The sequence below is a fragment of the Lithobates pipiens genome, unplaced genomic scaffold (assembly GCF_037356315.1).
Source record: "Lithobates pipiens isolate NorthernLeopardFrog02 unplaced genomic scaffold, aLitPip1_a1.2 Scaffold_28, whole genome shotgun sequence".
NCBI lineage: Eukaryota > Metazoa > Chordata > Amphibia > Anura > Ranidae > Lithobates > Lithobates pipiens.
The window spans coordinates 180,689,951-180,710,165 of record NW_027507789.1 but is presented as its reverse complement, the minus strand read 5'-3'; the positions used below and the strand labels follow the sequence as shown (position 1 = coordinate 180,710,165).

The following is a 20,215-nucleotide window of genomic DNA, read 5'->3' as shown; positions in this document are numbered from 1 at the left end:
TTAGGAAACAAAAAAAAAAAGAACTTATCCTTTACGTTATCTGTGCTCTTGGGCTGTTTTTTTGTTTTGTATGGCTCTGCTGAACATTAATTCAGAAGCCTAAGCTTGGATAGGTCATCAAGCATGGAGATAACCATTTTATACTGATATCTCAACAGTCCTATTTATAAGATTCCTTTCACAACGAGGTAGTTTTCAGGAATTTTAGCACTAGAAATGGCGCCTGTAAAGCACCTGAAAACTGCCTCCCGTGCCCCCGGAGTGTGACAGTCCGAGTGCTTTCACGCTAGGGCAGTGCGCTTGCGGGACATTAGAACAAGTCCTGCAAGCTGTAGGACAGGGGATTTGGGAGCACTGTTTGGATTTCCTAAAACACTCTTGTCCTTTGCAGTGGTGAATGGGCAGTGCTTCAGAAGCGCCACAACACGGGTGTTTTCATCCCCTGCTTTTTGCTAAAGGCACCCTGCTAGTGGCTGAAAAGTGCTGCTAAAACGAGCGGTGCTTTACTGTAAACACATGGGTGGCCCCAGAGTGAAAGGGGTCTTATAGTAAAGTGCATGTTGGAACGGCCTTTGGCTGAGTTTGGCAGTGCTGAATGTCATGACACAGGACACGTCCTTGGCTGATAGTGGAGACAAACTACAGCAGTCATGTGCCTGAAGATGGTCATCCTGATAGTGTGGTCAGTTTTTAATAGGAAATCAGAGGGCCTGACGGGGTCACCAGGGATTTCCCATAAAGGAAGCAGTACAAATCTGGGTACGTTTTTCATACAAGTACATGGTACAGCACATATGAAATATAGGTTCTGCTCCCTCACCAAAATTTGTAGCTGCTGACTCTTAATATTCGGGCACTTGCCTGTCTATCATCCCACGATGTTGGCACCCTGGGTGGTGCCGCTGACATTTGTGGTAAGTGAAACTGTTAGTGAAGCCTTTTGGCTGGGGGGGGTTGAGGTCACTGTGGCCCAGTCTCCCTGACGTGGGTGATGGGTACCTGTCAAACAGTTTGAGATTTTTATTTTATTTTTTTTCTCCTCTGCCGCTGTCTAAGTTTCTCTCGCCTCCATTTCTGGTGAAATCTGTCACCAGGAGAGGAAGTGAGGGGGAATCCCAGCTAGGAAGCACAGGCACTTGGGGGATTGCTTGATCTATATCTGCACATCAAACATCCTCCTCTTGGAGCAAAATGAATACATTTCATTAAGTATGCCATGCTTGATGGTTTTTGAATGAATGTGCTGTAAATTGTACTTTAGAATTTACTATTCAGTTTTTCTCCCCTTTTTTTTTTATTTATTTTTTTGGTGACAATTTTTTCCTAGGTTTTCAGCTCATGGTATTATTTATGGCTGATTGCTCATCGCGTTGCTGTTTATTGTATTGCATTTTCTTCTATGCTGTTAAAGCAGATCTCCGGTCTCCTTGTCAGTTTTCTCCCAAAAAGCACCCCTGTGAGTCTTTATTTGCACAATATAAGCAGGACACTGGTATAAGGGTTTCTTCTCGCTTACAATTCTATTTATCACAGGATCCCAGCAGACAGGCGGTCATAAGTGTGGGCAACTGAAGCCCACTCCTACTTCCGGGACGCCATGTAGTTGGCTATCCAGCATGCACGTCCTGATCTCACGCCTGTGCCGTAAGGGCATGGCACTCTGTTTACAGGTTGCCATAACAATGGTGGCAGCGGAAGTTCCTGCCCCATTGCTATGGCGACCTGTCAAGACAGAACCTGTAAGGAAGTCAAGTGCAGGTCAGACTCCTGGGATAAATGGCAGACGTCCCAGGAGTCTTAGAAAATTGCCTACTGATGAAATCGGCTTGGCGTCCAGGCCTGGAAGTGCAGACTATATAAAGAAAAATAAGGGGTAAAAACAAATTGTCATTAGACGGTTCTATGGGTGGAACTTCAGACAGATGGATAAAAAAAATACTACAGCTTGATAAGTTGCAGCTAACTTGATCAGTTTCATTGCTGTATACTGGGACATGATGAGCTTTTATTGTAATAATGTGGGTGAATAGAAAGTTTAGGGTTATTGCAACTTGACTTCCACAAAACCAGTGCACTAAAATACCAAAAAGACAAATATGTGACTTTACTTCAGTGTGACGTGCAGGGTGAATTTAATTTAAATCGCTAGTAAAAAGGCTTTATTTTAATTTGACTCTTTAAATCCTAATTAAAGAGCAACTGTCTTCTCTGGCCTGCAGTGGCGGCTCTTCTGACCTCCTCTTGACTCACCAACCGTCCCATTCACTTTAATGGGATGGCTGGTGATGCGGCAGTGACACAACAAGGTGAAGGATGTGGCGGCAGCAGGTGAGGGGATGCCCACTAACAGGCCGCTGCCGTGATGAATCTGAAATGACAGGTGCTCTTTAAATGTACGGATTTATTCTTGCTGGTAGTTAGAATCTTTAATATTTGCAAATAAAATGGTTTGCTATTTAGAATAAGCTATCAGGTTAGTAAAACGGCATTATTTGAACCAATTTAATCATACAGTTTGTAGTGTACATAGGTTTGCAAAACAATGGTATAAAGGAATATTCCTGAGCTTTGTTTTATCTTATGGTTGCTGTGACATTGTGTGAATGCATTAATAGTAAGCTCTGTTATGAGTGAAATGCGTTTTGAGCTTTGCGTTCAACCAGAAGAAATTGCTTGTGCTTTGCAGCGTTTACATCAGATTGAAGGGTTATATGCGGTAAGTGGCTCCCGTCTTTTGTAAATTGTAGTTTGGGGTTCTGATAGTTTGTGTGTGGGATGGAGGTTTGTTGGAGAGCGGTGCCGGTAAGTGCCCGTTCACACTACCGCGACTTGTCAGGCGACTTAGCCGCCTGACAAGTCGCGCTCTATTCTGTACTATGGAACCGTTCTAATAGGAGCGACTCAAGTCGCTCCGACTTAGAAAAAGGTTCCTGTACTATTTTTGAGGCGACTTCAGGCGACTTGCATTGACTTCTATACAGAAGTCATTTTGCAAGTCGCCGCTGAAGTCGTGTGCAGGTCGCGTCTGTGAGTCGCGCTGCAAGTCGCGTCGCCCCTGTGTGAACGGGCACTAACGGGGTGTTGGATTTCTGTTTTTGCTACTTGTAGCACTATGATGTGAGGAGTAATGGTTAATGTTGGGTAATTCTACGTAGTCCTTCCACTGAAGTACATTTAGTGTGACCTGATACTGAGTCACTTCCATTCTCAGGGCCTGAGGTTTATTTTGCGTTCATTTCCTGATGATTCATATTCTCTGCCAAAACCTTTTTTTATTATTTTTGTTATTTTTTTTTATTTTATGCTGTCCTATATTGTAAAAATGACTTTTTATATTGCCAAATTAATGCAAGTAGTTAAATACATTTTCTAGTAGTGTTACCCTTGTCCTGTAATATTGCTATTCTGCATCTGCCCTGTGTTTGTTTTTTTTTTTTTTGTTTTTTTTTTTGTTTTTGGGTGGGTAGAAGGGGATGGTTTTTGATTCAGAGGATTTTATTATTTTTTTTTGATTGAAGTAAAAGAAGCTTTTTAAAGAAGTTGCTGATTTGGTGGCCTCTCACTTGAAGGACAATCTTGAGGTCATCAGGTAGAGGCTGATGTTCTTTGTATACCGTTTTTGTTGTATGTTTTTATATTGCTGACATGTTGGTACAGATATCACATTTCTTCGGTGAAGTTAATACTAATTGTGAATGTAGAATTCGATTTTGTGTCTGCAGTTATTTCCTTAACCTCCCTGATATACAGAGTGTCCCTCAACTAGTGGAAAACCCAACCACGCTGACATCCTTCTGCTTAACCTGCAGTATGTATCAGATGTAGAAGTGCTGAACGATCGCACGCAGACTCCTCCCCCTCTAGCTTCCCTCAACATCGGCAAGGTAGGTGGATGTTCATGTCGTATCTGTTTTGTGGTATGAGAGAGTGCAGGGGTCTCCACACTTTTTAAGCAAAGGGGCAAACTTGCTGTCCTTCAGACTTTAGGGTGTTCAGGCTAGTGGGAAATGCCCTGGCACCAGTGCCCGATCATTGGCTTTAATTGGAAGAATAATGTAAAAAGGAGAGAGTGTGCGCCAGAATAAGTGCAGTATATATGGAAAAGCATTTATTTGAATAAAAGCATACAGCCAAGTGGCTACTCATAAAGGTAGGTAATAATCAGGCATGTAGGTAAGTAGAATTAATCCACGTCACAGCCAGGTCCACGGAGATGCGGAGGTGGTATAATGCTGGCAAGCCAAGAAGGAGGGCAGTGATGAAAAGTCCTCAGCGGTGATATAGAATTCACTGCCTTGCTATGATGGCAATGGTGTGGCTTCTCTTACAGCGTCCGGACGGTCGAATAGCCGAAACTGGAAGTGCGCCTCAGCATGGATGGAGGCGCACTTCCGGTTTCGGCTATTCGGCCGTCCGGATGCTGTAAGAGAAGCCACACCATTGCCATCATAGCAAGGCGGTGAATTCTATATTGCCGCTGAGGACTTCATCACTGCCCCCCTCCTTGGCTTGTCAGCATTATACCACCTCCATCTCTGTGGACCTGCCTGTGACGTGGATTAATTCTCCTACATGCCTGATTATTACCTACCTTTGTTAGTAGCCACTTGGCTGTATGCTTTTATTCAAATAAATGCTTTTCCATATATATTGCACTTAGTCTGGTGCACTTTCTCTCCTTTTTACATTGCATCTTCTAGAGCAGTGTTTCTCAACTCCAGTCCTCAAGGCGCCCCAACAGGTCATGTTTTCAGGATTTCCCTCAGATAAAACGGCTGTGGTAATTACTAAGGAAGTGAAACGGATCAAATCACCTGTGCAAAATAATGGAAATCCTGATCTGTTTCACTTCCTTAGTAATTACCACAGCCGTTGCATCTGAGGGAAATCCTGAAAACATGACCTGTTGGGGTGCCTTGAGGACTGGAGTTGAGAAACACTGTTCTAGAGAGCTGTGCTTCTCCTCAAGATTGCTGCTGCCGATGGTGCATTCCCATTTAAACATTACTATACCATATTTTACTTTGGACTTTTAGTCTATCCTTGCTTTTCTCTTTTTAAAGAGACTTTACAGTGATTGGTCCCTTGCACCTTCTTACCCCATGTGTTTTTTATCCTATTTGGAAGAATAGTGCCCTATTAGTAAGAATAGTACCCATTTATGGTGTCAGTAGGTGGAATAATTCCCCAAGGACCATATAAAAGACATGCGGGTCATTTTGGAGACCACTGATGTAGAGTATTGTCCTCCACAGGTTTGCAGTCTTTTCTAACATGAGGTGGGTCATTGCAATTGTTCACAATCAAACTGTGTGCCTTAGTCACTGAAAAAAGCTGAACTATGCAGGAGCGGTATCTGAATAACTTTTGTTTTCTAAAACCCAATTGAACTTTTAGTTTAAATTACCTTCCAGGTGCATCAAAGCAAAAGATGGTTAAAACCTTTAGAAACCAGCTGCCGCCAAAATAAAAAGTGCAAGCAGTGGCCTCTGCAGAAGTCTTGACACCCCCTGCTGAGTCAGATCTATACCTGTTCCAACAGGAAAGTTTGGAAGGGCAGTGGTCCTCTGCAGCATGGCTGACAGGCTTACTAAAGAAAATGGATGGTTCAACTCGCTGCCTTTAATGTGCCTGGAAGCTATTTGTGACTAGTAGAGAGTTTTATAAACATGGCACCATGTTCAGGAAGCACACTCCCAGTGACCTTATGATGGGTTCTTTGAATTCTTATTGGGGGGGTACTAAAAACAAATTAAAGTAAATAACGCTTTGATTTAAAGTGAGCCTGTTGCTGTTCTGCAGGTGTTGCACTCAAAGCCACCTTGGGAAGGAATGCTTATGTTTTGTTGGGTGGTGGTGGTCTTTACTCTCATGCAGGCATATGATGGCTGATCCTGTCTGCCTGTGGTGGTTGGTGTGTCCACCACTGTGTGGTTCCATAAATGACCCCTCCTTCATTAATGTAAATTAGTGGTCCACAGGGTGGACTATAGTATAGGACATGCCATTCAATATACCCAGAAGTATCGTGGCATCAGCATGGGTAGTTTATAATGCATGAACATGTACTGTAGCACTGCACACTAGAAAAAATTGTATTCCTCCAATTTATTTACAGGGTGTGGTTTGCCTTCTGCCTGCTAGCAAAAGGGCAGCTTTAAAGTAGGGATGCACTGAAATTTCGGCCACCGAAACATATCGGCTGAAAATGCCCTTTTTGGCAATTTGCCGAAAGAGAAAAACGGCCGATAATGGAGCCGAAATGGGACGTGGCCTGGGTGGGGGTGCTCCGCCCCCCACCCCTGGTGCCGCCCATCATGGGGGTGTCTTATAGCGCAGGAGAGCCACCTCCGCCGCCTGTTTGATCAGCTTTCATTTCAGTAGCTGTGTGTTCCTGGCCGTGCCGTCACACAGCCCCTCCCCCTTGTCCAGGCACTTTGATAGACAGACAGATCATCCGTCCAATCCTGCAGGTGATCTGTCTATTAAAGTGCCCGGACAAGGGGGAGGGGCTGTGTGTGACGGCGCTGGGAACCGGGCTGGGAACACACAGCTACTGAAATGAAAGCTGTGATGATCCTGGCGCTGTGATCAAACAGGTGGCGGAGGTGGCTCTCCTCTCTTCCCTTTACAGGCTGGCTGCAATTGGGAGACACCGCCTGTACCATCTCCTCTGTCTCTGACCATCTCCTGTATAAAAAATTTTTTTTTTTAAATGTTTCGGTATCGGTGCTGTTTCGGTTTTCGGCCTAGTGTGTTTTTAATTTTCGGTATCGGTTTCGGCACCAAAAAACCCATTCGGTGCACCCTTACTTTAAAGGATAAGTCTGCCCTTGCACTAAAATCTCTAAATCCAGACATCCACAATCTAACATCTATCTAGCGCTGTAAAGAAGAAATCTCTCTGCGTACACTTTTTTTATTTATTTTTTTAAGCTGGTCCGGTCTCCAGCGGTGGAAGCTCTGCAGAGGACACAGCTGACAACGGCTGGGAAGTGATGTTGCCCATAGACTTACTATGGGGCTTGCGTTGTTGGCTGCCTCTCCTGCACTTATCTCCACAGCGAAGGCGCAGCTCAGCGTGGGATCGGGTTAGATCGCCTTTAAAAAGGTGTGTGTGTGTATATACCGATTTCTTGAGAAAATGACTGAAGGTCCACATTAAAGCGGAGGTCCACCCTAAAGTGGACCTTCTGCTCATTGGTTCCCCCCCCCCCCCCCTCCGGCGTCACAATTGCCACCTTTCAGGGGGGGGGGTGCCGGTACCTGTACAGTACAGGTACCTGCACCCACTTCCGGGATGGCTCTCTGCGGAAAGGGGCGTGGATTACGCCCCTTTCCGAAAGTCCCCCGCTGCCTGCTGGGAAACAGATCCCAGAGGCAGCGGGTCCATCCTTATTGCGCAGCGCGACTTGCGCATGCGCAGTAGGGAACCGGGAAATGAAGCCGAAAGGCTTCACTTCCTGATTCCCATACCCAAGATGGCGGCGGCAGCACCCGAGAGACAATCGAGAGATCGGCTTCGGGTGCCGGCATCGCGGGCGCGCTGGACAGGTAAGTGCCACTATTTTAAAAGTCAGCAGCTGCAGTATTTGTAGGTGCTGGCTTTTAAAAAAAAAACGCGGACTCCCGCTTTAAGACCGTAACCAAAATCCATTGACCACAAATCCCATCACAGAATTAATACAACTGTTATATTAGAATTATATTTTTGTCTTGTAGAACTGCTGTTTAGTTCCATGTGAGCTTTCAGGGCAGGTCAGCAGATGGTTGATATCAAAATGACAGTGCAGGGGTATGGATAGTCTACAAAGCTACTAGTCTCTGAGCAGTTTGGAAGGATCAGGGTGAGTAAGAATACTGCAGAACAATGTTTTTGGGATCCACAGAAGGAGGCAAGATGTAATCTGTGCAAAGATATTCCCTGCTATGTCTGGGTTTGATGTAGTTTTAAACATGCTGGTGAGGTGTAGAGAGCAACATGTAGGGGGAATGATGACTTTGAAATTTGTGGAAAGTCATAAATCTGGTACTAGGGTTATCTATTTAGCATTGCAAAATATAATGTGCATTAGACAGATTACTGATTTGCCTTCTATAAATTGTTCCTCTTGTTGCAGTTGGCAAGCAGAGCTCGATTGGAGAAGGAAGAGAAAATGAGCCAGGCTTATGCCATCAGTGCTGGAGTTTCTGTGGATGGACAGCAGTTATTCCAAACCATTCATAAGACGTAAGTATCACCAATAATATTCCTATACCGCTTGATAACCCATAAGACCAAATAATATGGTAACCAAAGAAAAGGAGTTTAGTTAGGTGATCCATGACATCTTTGCTTGGTATCTGAGTTACTGCCCTGCCTCATGGTAGTTTGGCAGTTGTAGTATTCAGCCTCCTGCAGGAAAGTGCCAGGTTTTCCAGTCCGATACTTTTTTCTAGGGGTTCTGCAGACGCACATTATAGATGGTTTTTGCAATACATGTGGGTACCACTTTACTCCTGCCCTCTGGCAGTACTGCCCTTTTAAAGAGTGCAAGTGTGTAACAGAATTTTTACATGACGTAGATTGTATGTGGACCTGTAGTTGGATCCATCTGGTACTGTGAATGATGGCTAATAATCAGTAAGTACATCCATAAGGATAGAACACGCTAAGGGGAGATGGGACCAACTGATCCTCAATGTGTTAAATGTGCAGAAGGGAAAATTCAGCCCAAAGTAAGTTTTTGTCTTGAGAGAAATACTTTATGGCCAAAAATATGTGGAAACAAACCTTGTGACAGCAGTTTGGGAAGGCCATTTTTATGTCTCTATGCACAAATATGGCGCTATAAAGACGTGGTTTGGTGTGAAGAAACTCTAATGACAGAGCCTTGACCTCAAACTTATTGCACACTTGGGATGTCAATTGTGAGCCAGGTCTTTTTATCCAGCATCGATTGTGACCCCACAGATATATTGGATGCAGATTTCCACACTACCTCCCCCAAAGAAGGTTGTTCAGAAAAGGGTAGAGGGCCAACTCCTTATGTCCATGGCTTTGCAGGAAGTTGTCCAAGGAGCTCATATAGGTTTGATCAGTTGCCTTGACAGGCTTCCTTCTGAAATGCCATTTGTCTTGCTGTGCCTGCCTTCTGTACTTGAGTCACTCACCTGTAGCAAAATAGGTCTGAGAATCCGCATAGCTTCATTGTTATACTTATTTTAGGTCAGGGACTCAAACCATGAGTTACTGGATCAGTGTGACAGCCAGGCAACTAGCATTTTAAAAGGGAAAGTCCAGTAATGGCATGTTTCCTTCTGAAAGTGTTGCTAAACCCACAACAGTAAAATGAGTGTGTGTATATATACAGTGAAGCATGCTTGTTATACTCGCTGTGAAACCTCTGCATTAAGGGGGGAAGGCGCCTGCTCAAGTTCGCAAAACAGATGTTTTGTTTGTTTCCTGAAGGTCCTAGGGAAGGACAGGCAGCTTCCATCTACTATTGCCAAATAGATTTGGCAAGTAATTATTAAAGCCTATGGTTTGAATAGGATAGTTCCACCTTTTCAAATCAAAGCGCACTCTGCCAGGGCTGTTAGTGTTTCATGGGCAGTATATCACCAAGCCTCCATGGCTGATATCTGCAAGGCTGCAACTTGGTCTTCAGTCCATACATTCACCAGATTCTATCAGGTGGCTGTAAGAAGGCATGAGGATATCGCCTTTGGGCGCAGTGTACTGCAGGCAGCAGTATAGGTCCTCAGGTCTGATTTGTACCCTACTTTTTGTTTGTGTCCCCTCCGGTGGCATTGCTCTGAAAACATACCATTCGGTAATTACTGTGGCTCTGTCCCGGGATGTACGATAAAGAAAATATAGAACAGCTTACCTGTAAAATCCTTTTCTTGGAGTAAATCACGGGACACAGGTCCCTCCCCTCTTTGGTTACACATGTATTGCTTTGCTACAAAACTAACGTACTCTCAGTAAGAGGAGGGGTTATATGGGGGAATTGATCTTCCTGTCTAGGGTGTGCCAGTGTCCATCACCTGAAGGTGCCATATAACTCGTACAGTAATTACTGTTGATCTGTGTCCCATGATGTACTCCAAGAAAAGGATTTTACAGGTAAGCTGTAAATAATCCTTTTTATATTTTATTTTTCTCTTGGGAGGGTGCCTGTGATCAGCACTTGTCCAGGCAGAGGATCAGGGGTCCTGCATCCTCACAGGACAGTTGGCGTACAAACTCCTACCAGCTTTAACCAGGCACTGATAGAAGTCACAAGACTACTATAAACTGTTGATGAGAAGGCGTCTAGCAGTTTATATTTACTAAAATTGCATTTCTGTGTACTGTGGGAGAGCAGATGTAGTTAATGAAGGGGCCTGGGTTTAACACTTTATTGAAAAGCTCTTCAGGCTGGGTTCACACTAGTGTGGGTTTCCTTGTATTCAATTCACATGACAGGAGATTGTGACTGGCTCTCTATGGAGCTGGAGCGGCTTGTCCTGTGTATGTGACTCTTTCAGGGCATTCAGGGACGCACCGGATCCCTGCTGCGAGCCACATCCAGCAGCAGTGTGATCCCAGCCTTAATGTGAGTTAGTGCTTTACAAAAGTTCAATGTATAGTTACTGTAGGTAGCAGGGGTTTATAGTTTTTATTACATATAGTTACATAATAGGGGAGGTTGGAAAAAAGACACAAGTCCAACCTATGTGTGATTATGTCAGTATTGTATATCCCTGTATTTTGCGGTCGTTCAGGTGCTTATCTAATATTTTTTGACACTATTGATGCTCCCCGCTGAACCCACTGCCTGTGGAAGGAAATTCCACATCCTTGTCGCTCCTGCACTAAAGAACCCTCTATGCAGATTAAGGTTAAACCCTCTTTCTTTTGAGTGGCCACGTGTCTTATTAAACTCCCTTCCACAAAAGTTTTATCCCTATTGGGTCACCAGTATGGTATTGGTAAATTGAAATTGTATCCCCTCTCAAGCGTCTCTCCTCCAGAGAGAATAGGGTCACTGCTCGCAACCTTTCTAACTAATATCCTCCGGTCCCTTTTTCTATTAGCTTTGTTGTCCTTCTCTGTACTCTCTCAATTTCCAGTACATCCTTCCTGAGGAATGGTACCCAGAACTGGACAGCATACTCAAGTGAGGCCGGACCAGAGTCTTATAGTATGGGGGATTTATCACTTTTTATCTTTGGCGTTAATCCCCCTTTTTTTAATGCATGCAAATATTCTGCTTGCTTTGTTAGCAGTGGCTTGGCATTGCAGGTCCCTTTCCATCCTAGATTCCCCAGAGGTTCTCCCCCTAGTGAGTAGATTGCATTTATATTTTTGCCACCTAAATGCATTATTTTACATTTTTCCACATTAAACTTCATTTGCCATGTAGGTGCCGACCCTATTCATTTGTTTAGATCTTCTTGCAAGGTTTCCACATCCTGCGGAGAAGTTATTGCCATGCTTGGCTTAGAATCATCCACAAATACAGAGATTGTTCTGTTTACCCCATCCTCCAGGTTGTTTATGAACAAATTAAATAACATTAGTCCCAGCACTGAACCCTGGGGTACCCCACTTCCCTCCCCTGACCTTTCCAACTATGCCCCATTTATCTCCACCCTCTGAACTCGCCCTTGTAGCCAGTTTTCATTCCATGTACTCGCCCTATGGTCCAATGGACCTTACTTTGTACAGTAAACGTTTATGGGGAACTGTCAAATGCTTTTGCAAAATCCGGACACACCATGTCTACGGGCCTTCCTTATCTACATGGCAGCTCACCTCATAGAAGGTTAATAGATTGGTTTGGCAAGAACGATTCTTCATGAATCCATGCTGATTACTGCTAATAGCTTTCATTACTAAAATCCTGTATAATGGTCCCTTATCTCCTCCAAGAGCTTGCATATTTATTATTGAAGGCTAAATGGTCTGTAATTCCCAGGTATGTATTTTTGCCCTTTTTAAAATATTGGTGCTACATTGGCTTTTCTCCAATCACCTGGTACCATTCCAGTCAGTAGACTGTCAGTAAAAATTGTGAACAATGGTCTGGCAATTACTTGACGGAGTTCCCAAATTACCCTTGGGTGCAAGCCATCTGATCCCGATGATTTATGTTACGTTTCCTAGGTCTCTTTCTAAGTCTGTCCTGTTAGCCATGAGGGTGCTTCCTGTGATGTCATGAGGATAAACACTGCAGTTTTGGTTACTGATGCACATCCCCCCCAATTGCCTTGTAAAGGCTGAGGAATAAATTCAATACCTTTGCCATCTCACCGTCCTTGTAACCAGATGTCCTAACCCATTCTTTATGGTGCCAATCACTGATGTAGATATAGATATCTATCTATTCTCTTGGCTGCCCTGGGTTCACATTGCAGCGATGCGGGAACGCCGCGAATCCGCTGCGGGTTCCCGCATCTCATAACTCCCGGCGGCAGTTCACACTGCCCTATGCGAACTGCTGGGAGTGTCAGTGAAACGTTAATGACACCCCCAGATCAGTTCGCATATCGCAGTGCGATCTGCAAACTCGGACAGGAATCGGATCGCATGGTGTGAACACCCATTCGATCCGGTTCTGCTGCGGACCAAAAAAAGGGTCCTGTGCGAGTTTGGGCCATGTGCGATACGAATTCAGCCATACTGTCTGTATGGCTGAACTCGCATTGCACAGAGATCGGATGGGATTTGCAGTGCGGTGCGAATCACATCCGTTCTCATAAACCGCTGCAGTGTGAACCCAGCCTTGCATATCTTGTTGCGTTCTTTGTAAAGTCTGAATGCTGCTGATCCCTCAGCCTTGTATTTTTCTTTGACGGCCTTCTCCTTTGCTTTTGAATGCATTTTTACTTTGGAGTTGAGGCATCCAGGACATTTGTTTGCTCTTTTAAGTTTATTTCCCAATCGGATGAACTGACTGAACTTATTTAATATGCTCTTAAAGCAAACACATCTCTCCTGTGTTCTTTGTTGTTAAGATTTTATCCCAATTTCTATCTTCTAGCAAGGTTCCTAGTTTAGGGAAGTTGGCTTTTGGAATTCAGTCTTTGTATATTCCCTTTGTTTCCTATTTGTGTAATTTTATACTGAAACAAATCGACCTGTGAGCGCTGTTTCCTAAATTTCCCCCATTTTTTCCACATCCGTGATCAGGCCTGTATCGTTGGTAATCAGTAGATCTAGTATCACTTTGCTTCTAGTTGGTGTGTCTACCATCTGACCCATGAAATTTGTCCTGCAAGACCTTTAGGGACTGGCAAGCCTTAGATGAATGCGTGGTGCCCTCCGCCCCGTCTGTCTGGATAATTAAAATCCCCCATTATAACACTTCCTTCCTTGCTGCTAATTCAAATTGTGAGAGGTCCGTTGCCCCCTCCTCCCTCAGGTTAGGTGGCCTGTAGCATACTCCCAGTATTTTCTCCTCAGCTTCATCCCTTTGGAGCTCTACTCCATAAGGATTCCACCTCCTCCTTGGCTCCCTTATTTAAAAAGTACTTGTATCCTTTACATCAGGGGTGCCCAACCAGTGGCCCGGGGGCCACACGTGGCCCGCGGAGCTCTCTGATGTGGCCCGCGACCTCCTGCTCTGGGATAGAATAGAAAGAATACTGTTATTAAAGGTCAGTTTATTACTAAAATCACTGTGTGTATGTATATTATGGCATATCTTACTGGGCTGCTTTCAAACTGATCTGCAGGTGCAGAGCAATTTACCTGCGGGTTACCTACACTGAGCCATAGACTTTTATTACCTGCGAGTTTTTCGCTTTCTGAAAGTGCACCAAACCTATATAATAGAAGTCTATTGCAAACTGCAGGAAAACCGAAGGTACACTGCGTTGCACACGTGGTGAGGGTAAACCTCAACGCATCAGTGTGAAAGCAGCCTTGGACCCCTTTCACACAGTCAGTCAGTGGTGAATGGAGGGTCCAATTGTTTGGAATGTCAGACTAAGTAGTGGCAGACATAAACCAACTTGTGTTCTACCTGCAATACGATCCGCTAAAAAGTATGGTGGGCTGCGTCCGTGTCTGCTCTCCAAATGCAGCGTGGACACAGATATGCCATCCACCTGCTACGCTCATTGTGGCCTGCGACTGGTTACCAAGTCGCTTAAGTGGCCCTGGCTTTTCGAAAGGTTGGGCACCCCTGCTTTACATGAATAAAAAATGTGATCTTCTTTGGCCTTTGTACACTGCTGGTAAACAGACATTTAGGAGCAATTGGGCATTTTTTTTTCAACTGCTCCTGAACTCTCCTGTTATCTTATCAGTACATGTACACCGGGTCGCTTTTAGTTAGGCAGTTGCGTGTTTAGAGGCTTTTTTGGAACCCAAAAAAATATTTTTAAGAGGCATGCTAAATGCGGCTATCCGCGTTTAGGTGGGCTTTTTGTCTAGTAGTGTTTTTAAAGGGGAAACATTTTATTACTTTTGAGCCTTGAAAATGTTAAACACACAAATTCCACACAATCAATTATCGCTGTATGCAAGCTTGATGTTCCCCTCATCAGCCAATTATGCTGTACAATACATTCTCTGGGTAATTACGCAGCTAAGAATACATATTAGAGTATCCTGTGGACATGCATTGAGCCATCAATGGATGTGTCCAGTAGCAACTCTCACACAGTTTTCTATGTCTTTGGAGCCTCAGCAAAAGCAACATCAGGAGCATTTCCTCACACATGCTCATCATGGGATCCATATTGACAAACCAAAAAATGGCTAGCTACAAGCACAGTGCTTTCTCGGCTACTACTCACAATGTTCACAGAATTGCTGAAAGTTTAATTAAATACCTGTTTTTAGTGCTTTCTTATAATTTGGTAGGGTCTCCTGCGGTTATCTTTAGTAAACTCTCCTGAATGTAAACTGGGTTTGTAAACGTTGCTAAACACGTTTTTAAATGTGGATTACTGGCTGTGATGTTCCAGCGTTTAGGAGAGGTTGAGAAACGTCCCGTGTACATGAAGCCTAACGAATATGTAGTTTAAACAGCTGAGCCTTCACTCATTACCTAACATAATTGAAGCTTTTACCTTATTGCTTAGAAGCCCATTTGCCCAATACCCCACCCTGGCAGTTTGTTATATGAATTTGTATATTTCGCTACTCATTAATAGGCAACCAGGAAGCCCCTGCTGTTTGAGGCGGCAAAATACCTTGAATAGCCTTTCCATATGCTACTGGTACTCAAGCTGTACATGTTGATTCAATTGCTATTTACTAATATAAGCCCAATGGCTTTTTTTTCTGCTTTCTCTACAGGATAAAGGACTGTAAATGGCAAGAAAAAAATATAATAGTTATGGAGGAGGTAGTCATCTCTCCCCCATACCAGGTGGAAAATTGCAAAGGAAAAGAGGGTAGCGCTCTAAGTCATGTTCGCAAAATAGTAAGTACATGTTTCATGCCTAATCTTTCGGGTTTGCTTTGAATTGTACATAGTATATAACTGCTAATGTGAATAGCGTTCAGCTGTGCTTTTAGTGTTTTTCACTTGGTTAAGACCAGGCTTCCTGAAAGGTTTAAAGGTACGGTCGCACGGCTAAGGCTAGCGGTCTGTCAACAAAAATTGTCTGTTGTAAGTACCATGTAGTAGGAAATTCTCACACAATTGGAGAAATGTGCAATTGTAGATTACTACATTTAAAGGGGTTGTATACCCTTCCATATACCTGGTAAAGTGACTGACCTCAGGTGATGCACACAGATGAGACAAATCCTCCTACATAAATTGTACTTTATCTACAGTCTTGTCATCTTTATCGCCATTCATGGTGTTGAATATTTAAAGTCTGTTTTTAAAAAGGGGGGGGGGAGTTCTATTTTTTTTTTTCCCCCTTCTGTACAGTGGATTTGCAAAGAGCAGCCTGGATCCTCTCCGAGTCCTTCGGCACTCCTGGCCCCTCCCTCCTGTTGAGTTCCCTTGCTGTGGAGGCACCAGAGTTGCAGCTCGGTGCTAATTAACCACTTCCTGACCGGCGCACGCCCATGTACTTCGGCAGAATGGCACGGGCAGGCATATTGGTGTACAGGTACGTCCATTTCTATATGCCGCCCTGCCATCGCATGCATGCCGGCGGTGCCGCGCTTGCGTGCCAGTCGGGACCCCCGTGAGTCTGGTCGCGGGTCCCGCAGACTCGATCGCCGTGTGGATACCCGCGATCGTCTCATGGGGAGATGCCGATGTAAACAGCATCTCCCTGTTCTGCCTAGTAACAAGTGACACTGATCTCTGCTCCATGTGATTGGAGCAGAGATCAGTGTTCACTAACAAAGCCTAGCCCCCCATAGTTAGTAATACACCCCTAGGAACACTTAACCCCTACACTGCCACCCCCTGGTTAACCCCTTCACTGCCAATGTCATTTACACAGGAATCTGTGCATTTGTATAGCACTGATTGCTGTATAAATGACAATGGTCCCAAAAATGTCCGCTGTGTTCACCATAATGTCGCAGTCGCAATAAAAATCGCTGATCGTCACCATTACTAGTAAATATATATTTTTGGGGGATATTTATAACAAAAAGTAAACAATGCTTTTTATTTTTTTTCAAAATTGTCCCTCTATTTTTGTTTATAGCGCAAAAAATAAAAACTGCAGGGGTGATCAAATACCACTGAAAAGCTCCATTTTTGTGTGGGGAAAAAGACGTCAATTTTGTTTGTGAGCCACGTCGCATGACCGGGCAATTGTCAGTTAAAGCGACGTAGTGCCGAATCGCAAAAAGTGGTCTGGTCTTAAGCCAGCAAAATGGTCTGGTCTGAAAGTGGTTAAGATACGAAGCTGCAGCCCGACCCCTGCCCCCTTTCTATCCTGATTGGCTGTCTGACTTTGACAGCAACAGGAGTCAATGGTGTTGTGCTGCTGCCTCAGCCAATGAGGGGAGTCCCAGGCAGCCAAGTGTCTCATGCAACAGTGCTTGATAGCGGTTGGGCTTAGGAAAGCATTGGTGGGGCTGCTACACACAAGGCTTTGTAGCTTCATGCATGAAGATAAAAAAAAACGGACTTTTCATCCCATTTAAAGCTTATCTGACAGTTTAGAAAAAAAAGGGGCAGAGCTGAAGTCTCTTTGCAAAGCTTGGTGTAGAGGGCTCATTGGAGGGAAGACATCACCTGCCTTCACACAGCACATGGACGGAGCTGAGGTTCCCTCTTCTGTCATGTCTTTCTGACACCAAGAGAAAAATGATGTCAAGTGAATCATGCTCCATAGCAGAGGAACAAGGCAAAAACGTACATTTAGTGCCCTTAAAGAGATGTACTCTAGAAGGATATGCTTTGTTATATATATCATGTCTGAGGCTTACAGCCATTTTAAATTCATTGCCTTAATTGTACAGGACAGGAAATCGGGTGATTAGACAATCAAATACTTTTTTACTGCACAGAAAAAAACACCCTTCAGGGCTATTGCTGCATACTATGTAGAGTACTCCAACATACGAGTGGTTATGTTGGAGTAAGGTTCCTGAATAGCAGGCTGCTAGCTCTAGTTGTATAGACAGCAGTCACCATTGCCAAAGCCGGCGCCCTACCATTCAGAAATCTTGATCCAAGTAGTACACAGCAACAGCACTGCAGTAGGGGGAAGTCTGTTCCCCTGAAATGTGTTGGCTTGGTGTACATGTTGAAATATTAATCTGCTGCAACAGCAATGGAACTTCTCCAATAGACCTCTTGCACAACCTTAAATAAATAAAAAAAAAATTACAAAAAAGTGAATGCTTATGCATACATCTGCTATACAACTTAACTTGGTTTTCTTTTTCTAGGTTGACAAACACTTTAGAGATTTGGAAAATCAGAAAGGTGTGCAACGAAACCCAATCCAGCTGTCACAGAAAGAGACCAGTACGTCCTCCTGAGCCCTCAACTACATCAGCCTCGCTGCCCTTGAGCTGCCTGCTCTTCACCCTGCTGTGTTTGGGGGGTCCCTGAGAAGAGCTGAAGATGGGAAGGGGTTGATAACACAGGGATGGGGCAAGCAGGGGGCTGTCTTGGGAATGGGTAGCTTTTATTTTTCGGACTAGTCTCTCTCAACCCTTTCTTACATCAGCCATTGTGTGTAAATGGTTATGTATGGAAGGGGTTGAGGGGATCCTGAGCGATAGAAGATCCCTTGGGCTCCAATGATTTTTTTTTTTTTTCTTTTTTTTTTTTTTTTTTCTCCTGTCCGGCTCCAATTCCAGATTTTTCCTGGCATTGCATTTCTTCCTCAGCAGAGTTTTTCTCCCCCTTTCCTTTTTTTATGTCTTTTTTTTTTTTTTTTTTTTTTTTGTGTAAGTTTTTTGTTTCTCTTCTCTCTCCTGTTGGAGGAAATTGCCAACCCTTTCTCAGGCAGTGGGACAGGGTGGTGCGTGGCATGTCACCCTCTGACTGGGAATAGGTTATAAAATTGCCTGTAAAAAGGAACAAAAACAAACTTGAAAAAAACAAACAAAAAACAAAAAATAAACTAAAAAAAAAAACAAAAAACAAAAAAATAAAACCGAAAAACAAAAGTAAATGTTTCTGTAAGGTTTATTTTTATTGAGTACTTGTGCTACTATAAATTTCTATATATTTTTTTTTCCATTGACTTGTATGAGGCTGGGTTCACACCTATGTGAATTGGATGTGGCTTACACTGCATCCAATTTGCATGACCTTTTAAAATACGTTCATTTGAATGAGGCTGGTGCATTGCCAAAAAAGTGCATTTTCTGGCCATTGCAGTGCGACATGCAAGCCCACTATCTTCTATGGGAGTGCAATCCTGGTCCTGATCAAAAACTGATGTGAAATGCTGAACTACTTTTGTCAATTAGCTGCGAAAACAGAGCTTCAGTTCGCACTGCACATGTGTGAACCCAGCCTGAAAGTGTATACAAAAGTAGCTGATGCAACTTGGGAAATTAACTGCAAGTCGTATGAACATGTGCAGAAATTCAAATGTTTCAAGGCATTTCACACTGACCAAGTGCTAGCTGAATGCCTCTGACAGCATGCTGCATTATCACATCTATTCAAGAGCTAACTCTCAAGCGTTGCAGATGGCTCTCAAAGATGTCTTGGTTCCTGTCTCTACCCATTACTACACGACCAATATTGGTTTGAGACCCTGACAAAATGTAGTACCTGTGGGTTTGAGGCACATGTGGCAATTCCCCCATTCTATTTTGCAGGCTATGGAAGCGGCATACAAAGACCTATGCAAATACTGACTTTTAGAAAGGTGGTATTTGCACTTTTTTTTTTTTTTTTTTTTTTAATGCCTTACAGTGCTGGAACAAAGCAATGGGAGCAACATGACATAGGTAATTATAGAGTATTTGATCCCCTGCTGATTTTGTATGTTTGCCCACTGAAAAATGATCAGTCTATCATTTCAATGGTAGATTTATTTTAATAACGAGAGACAGAATAACAAATATCCAGAAAAACTAATTTAAAAACAGATATGAATTGATTTGCATTTTAATGAGTGAAATAAGTATTTGATCCCTTTCGCAATTTGGGAAAAACCCTTGTTGGCAGTGGGAGATCAGATGTTTCTTGTAGTTGGCCTCCAGCTTTTCACACATCTCAGGAGGGATTTTGTCAGACTCCTTTGCAGTTCCTCTCTAAAGTCATTAAGGTTTGCGAGGCTGATGTTCAGTGACTCAACCTTTCAGCTCCTTCCACATATTTTTCTATGGGATTAAGGGCTGGATACTGGCTTGGCTCTTGCTTCTCTCATGCTTCTCTCATGCTTCTCTCTTGCTTCTCTCTTGCTTCTCTCTTGCTTCTCTCTTGCTTCTCTCTTGCTTCTCTCTTGCTTCTCTCTTGCTTCTCTCTTGCTTCTCTCTTGCTTCTCTCTTGCTTCTCTCTTGCTTCTCTCTTGCTTCTCTCTTGCTTCTCTGACTCCCCTTTCAGGATATGACTGAAGAATTGGACGGCACACCAGGCTGCCTGTAATTCTAATATATTCGAGCCCGGGTTCCGAAGACAGGCATCCCGCTTGCCTTGAGCAAGTTCTGACCTGCAACGGGATCTCCAACCAGCACTGCTGGCAGTGGTTGTGGCCCTTGTTGGAGTGGCAGGTGAGCAGATTTCTGTGCTGTAGGCTCCAGAAGAGGCTCTTCCTCATCACTGAAGTTGTGTGAATGGACTGATTGTCGTCCCCCGAATTCCATTGATGAAGAAACCCTGTCTGAAAAGGGCGTACCCTC

General features: G+C 43.8%; 1 protein-coding gene across 1 annotated transcript in view; it reads left to right on the top strand.

Annotated features, from left to right (window-relative positions):
* The window catches only part of LSM12 (LSM12 homolog), a 32,284-nt gene extending 13,753 nt beyond the window's left edge, over nt 1–18,531 (top strand). Inside the window, exons 2-5 of the mRNA XM_077460029.1 lie at nt 3,751–3,884; nt 8,121–8,230; nt 15,281–15,407; nt 17,798–18,531. Of these exons, the coding sequence (XP_077316155.1) occupies nt 3,751–3,884; nt 8,121–8,230; nt 15,281–15,407; nt 17,798–17,890 (464 nt within the window). The 3' untranslated portion in view covers nt 17,891–18,531. The remainder of the gene's footprint in view (nt 1–3,750; nt 3,885–8,120; nt 8,231–15,280; nt 15,408–17,797) is intronic.
* Nucleotides 18,532–20,215: the final 1,684 nt, after the last annotated feature.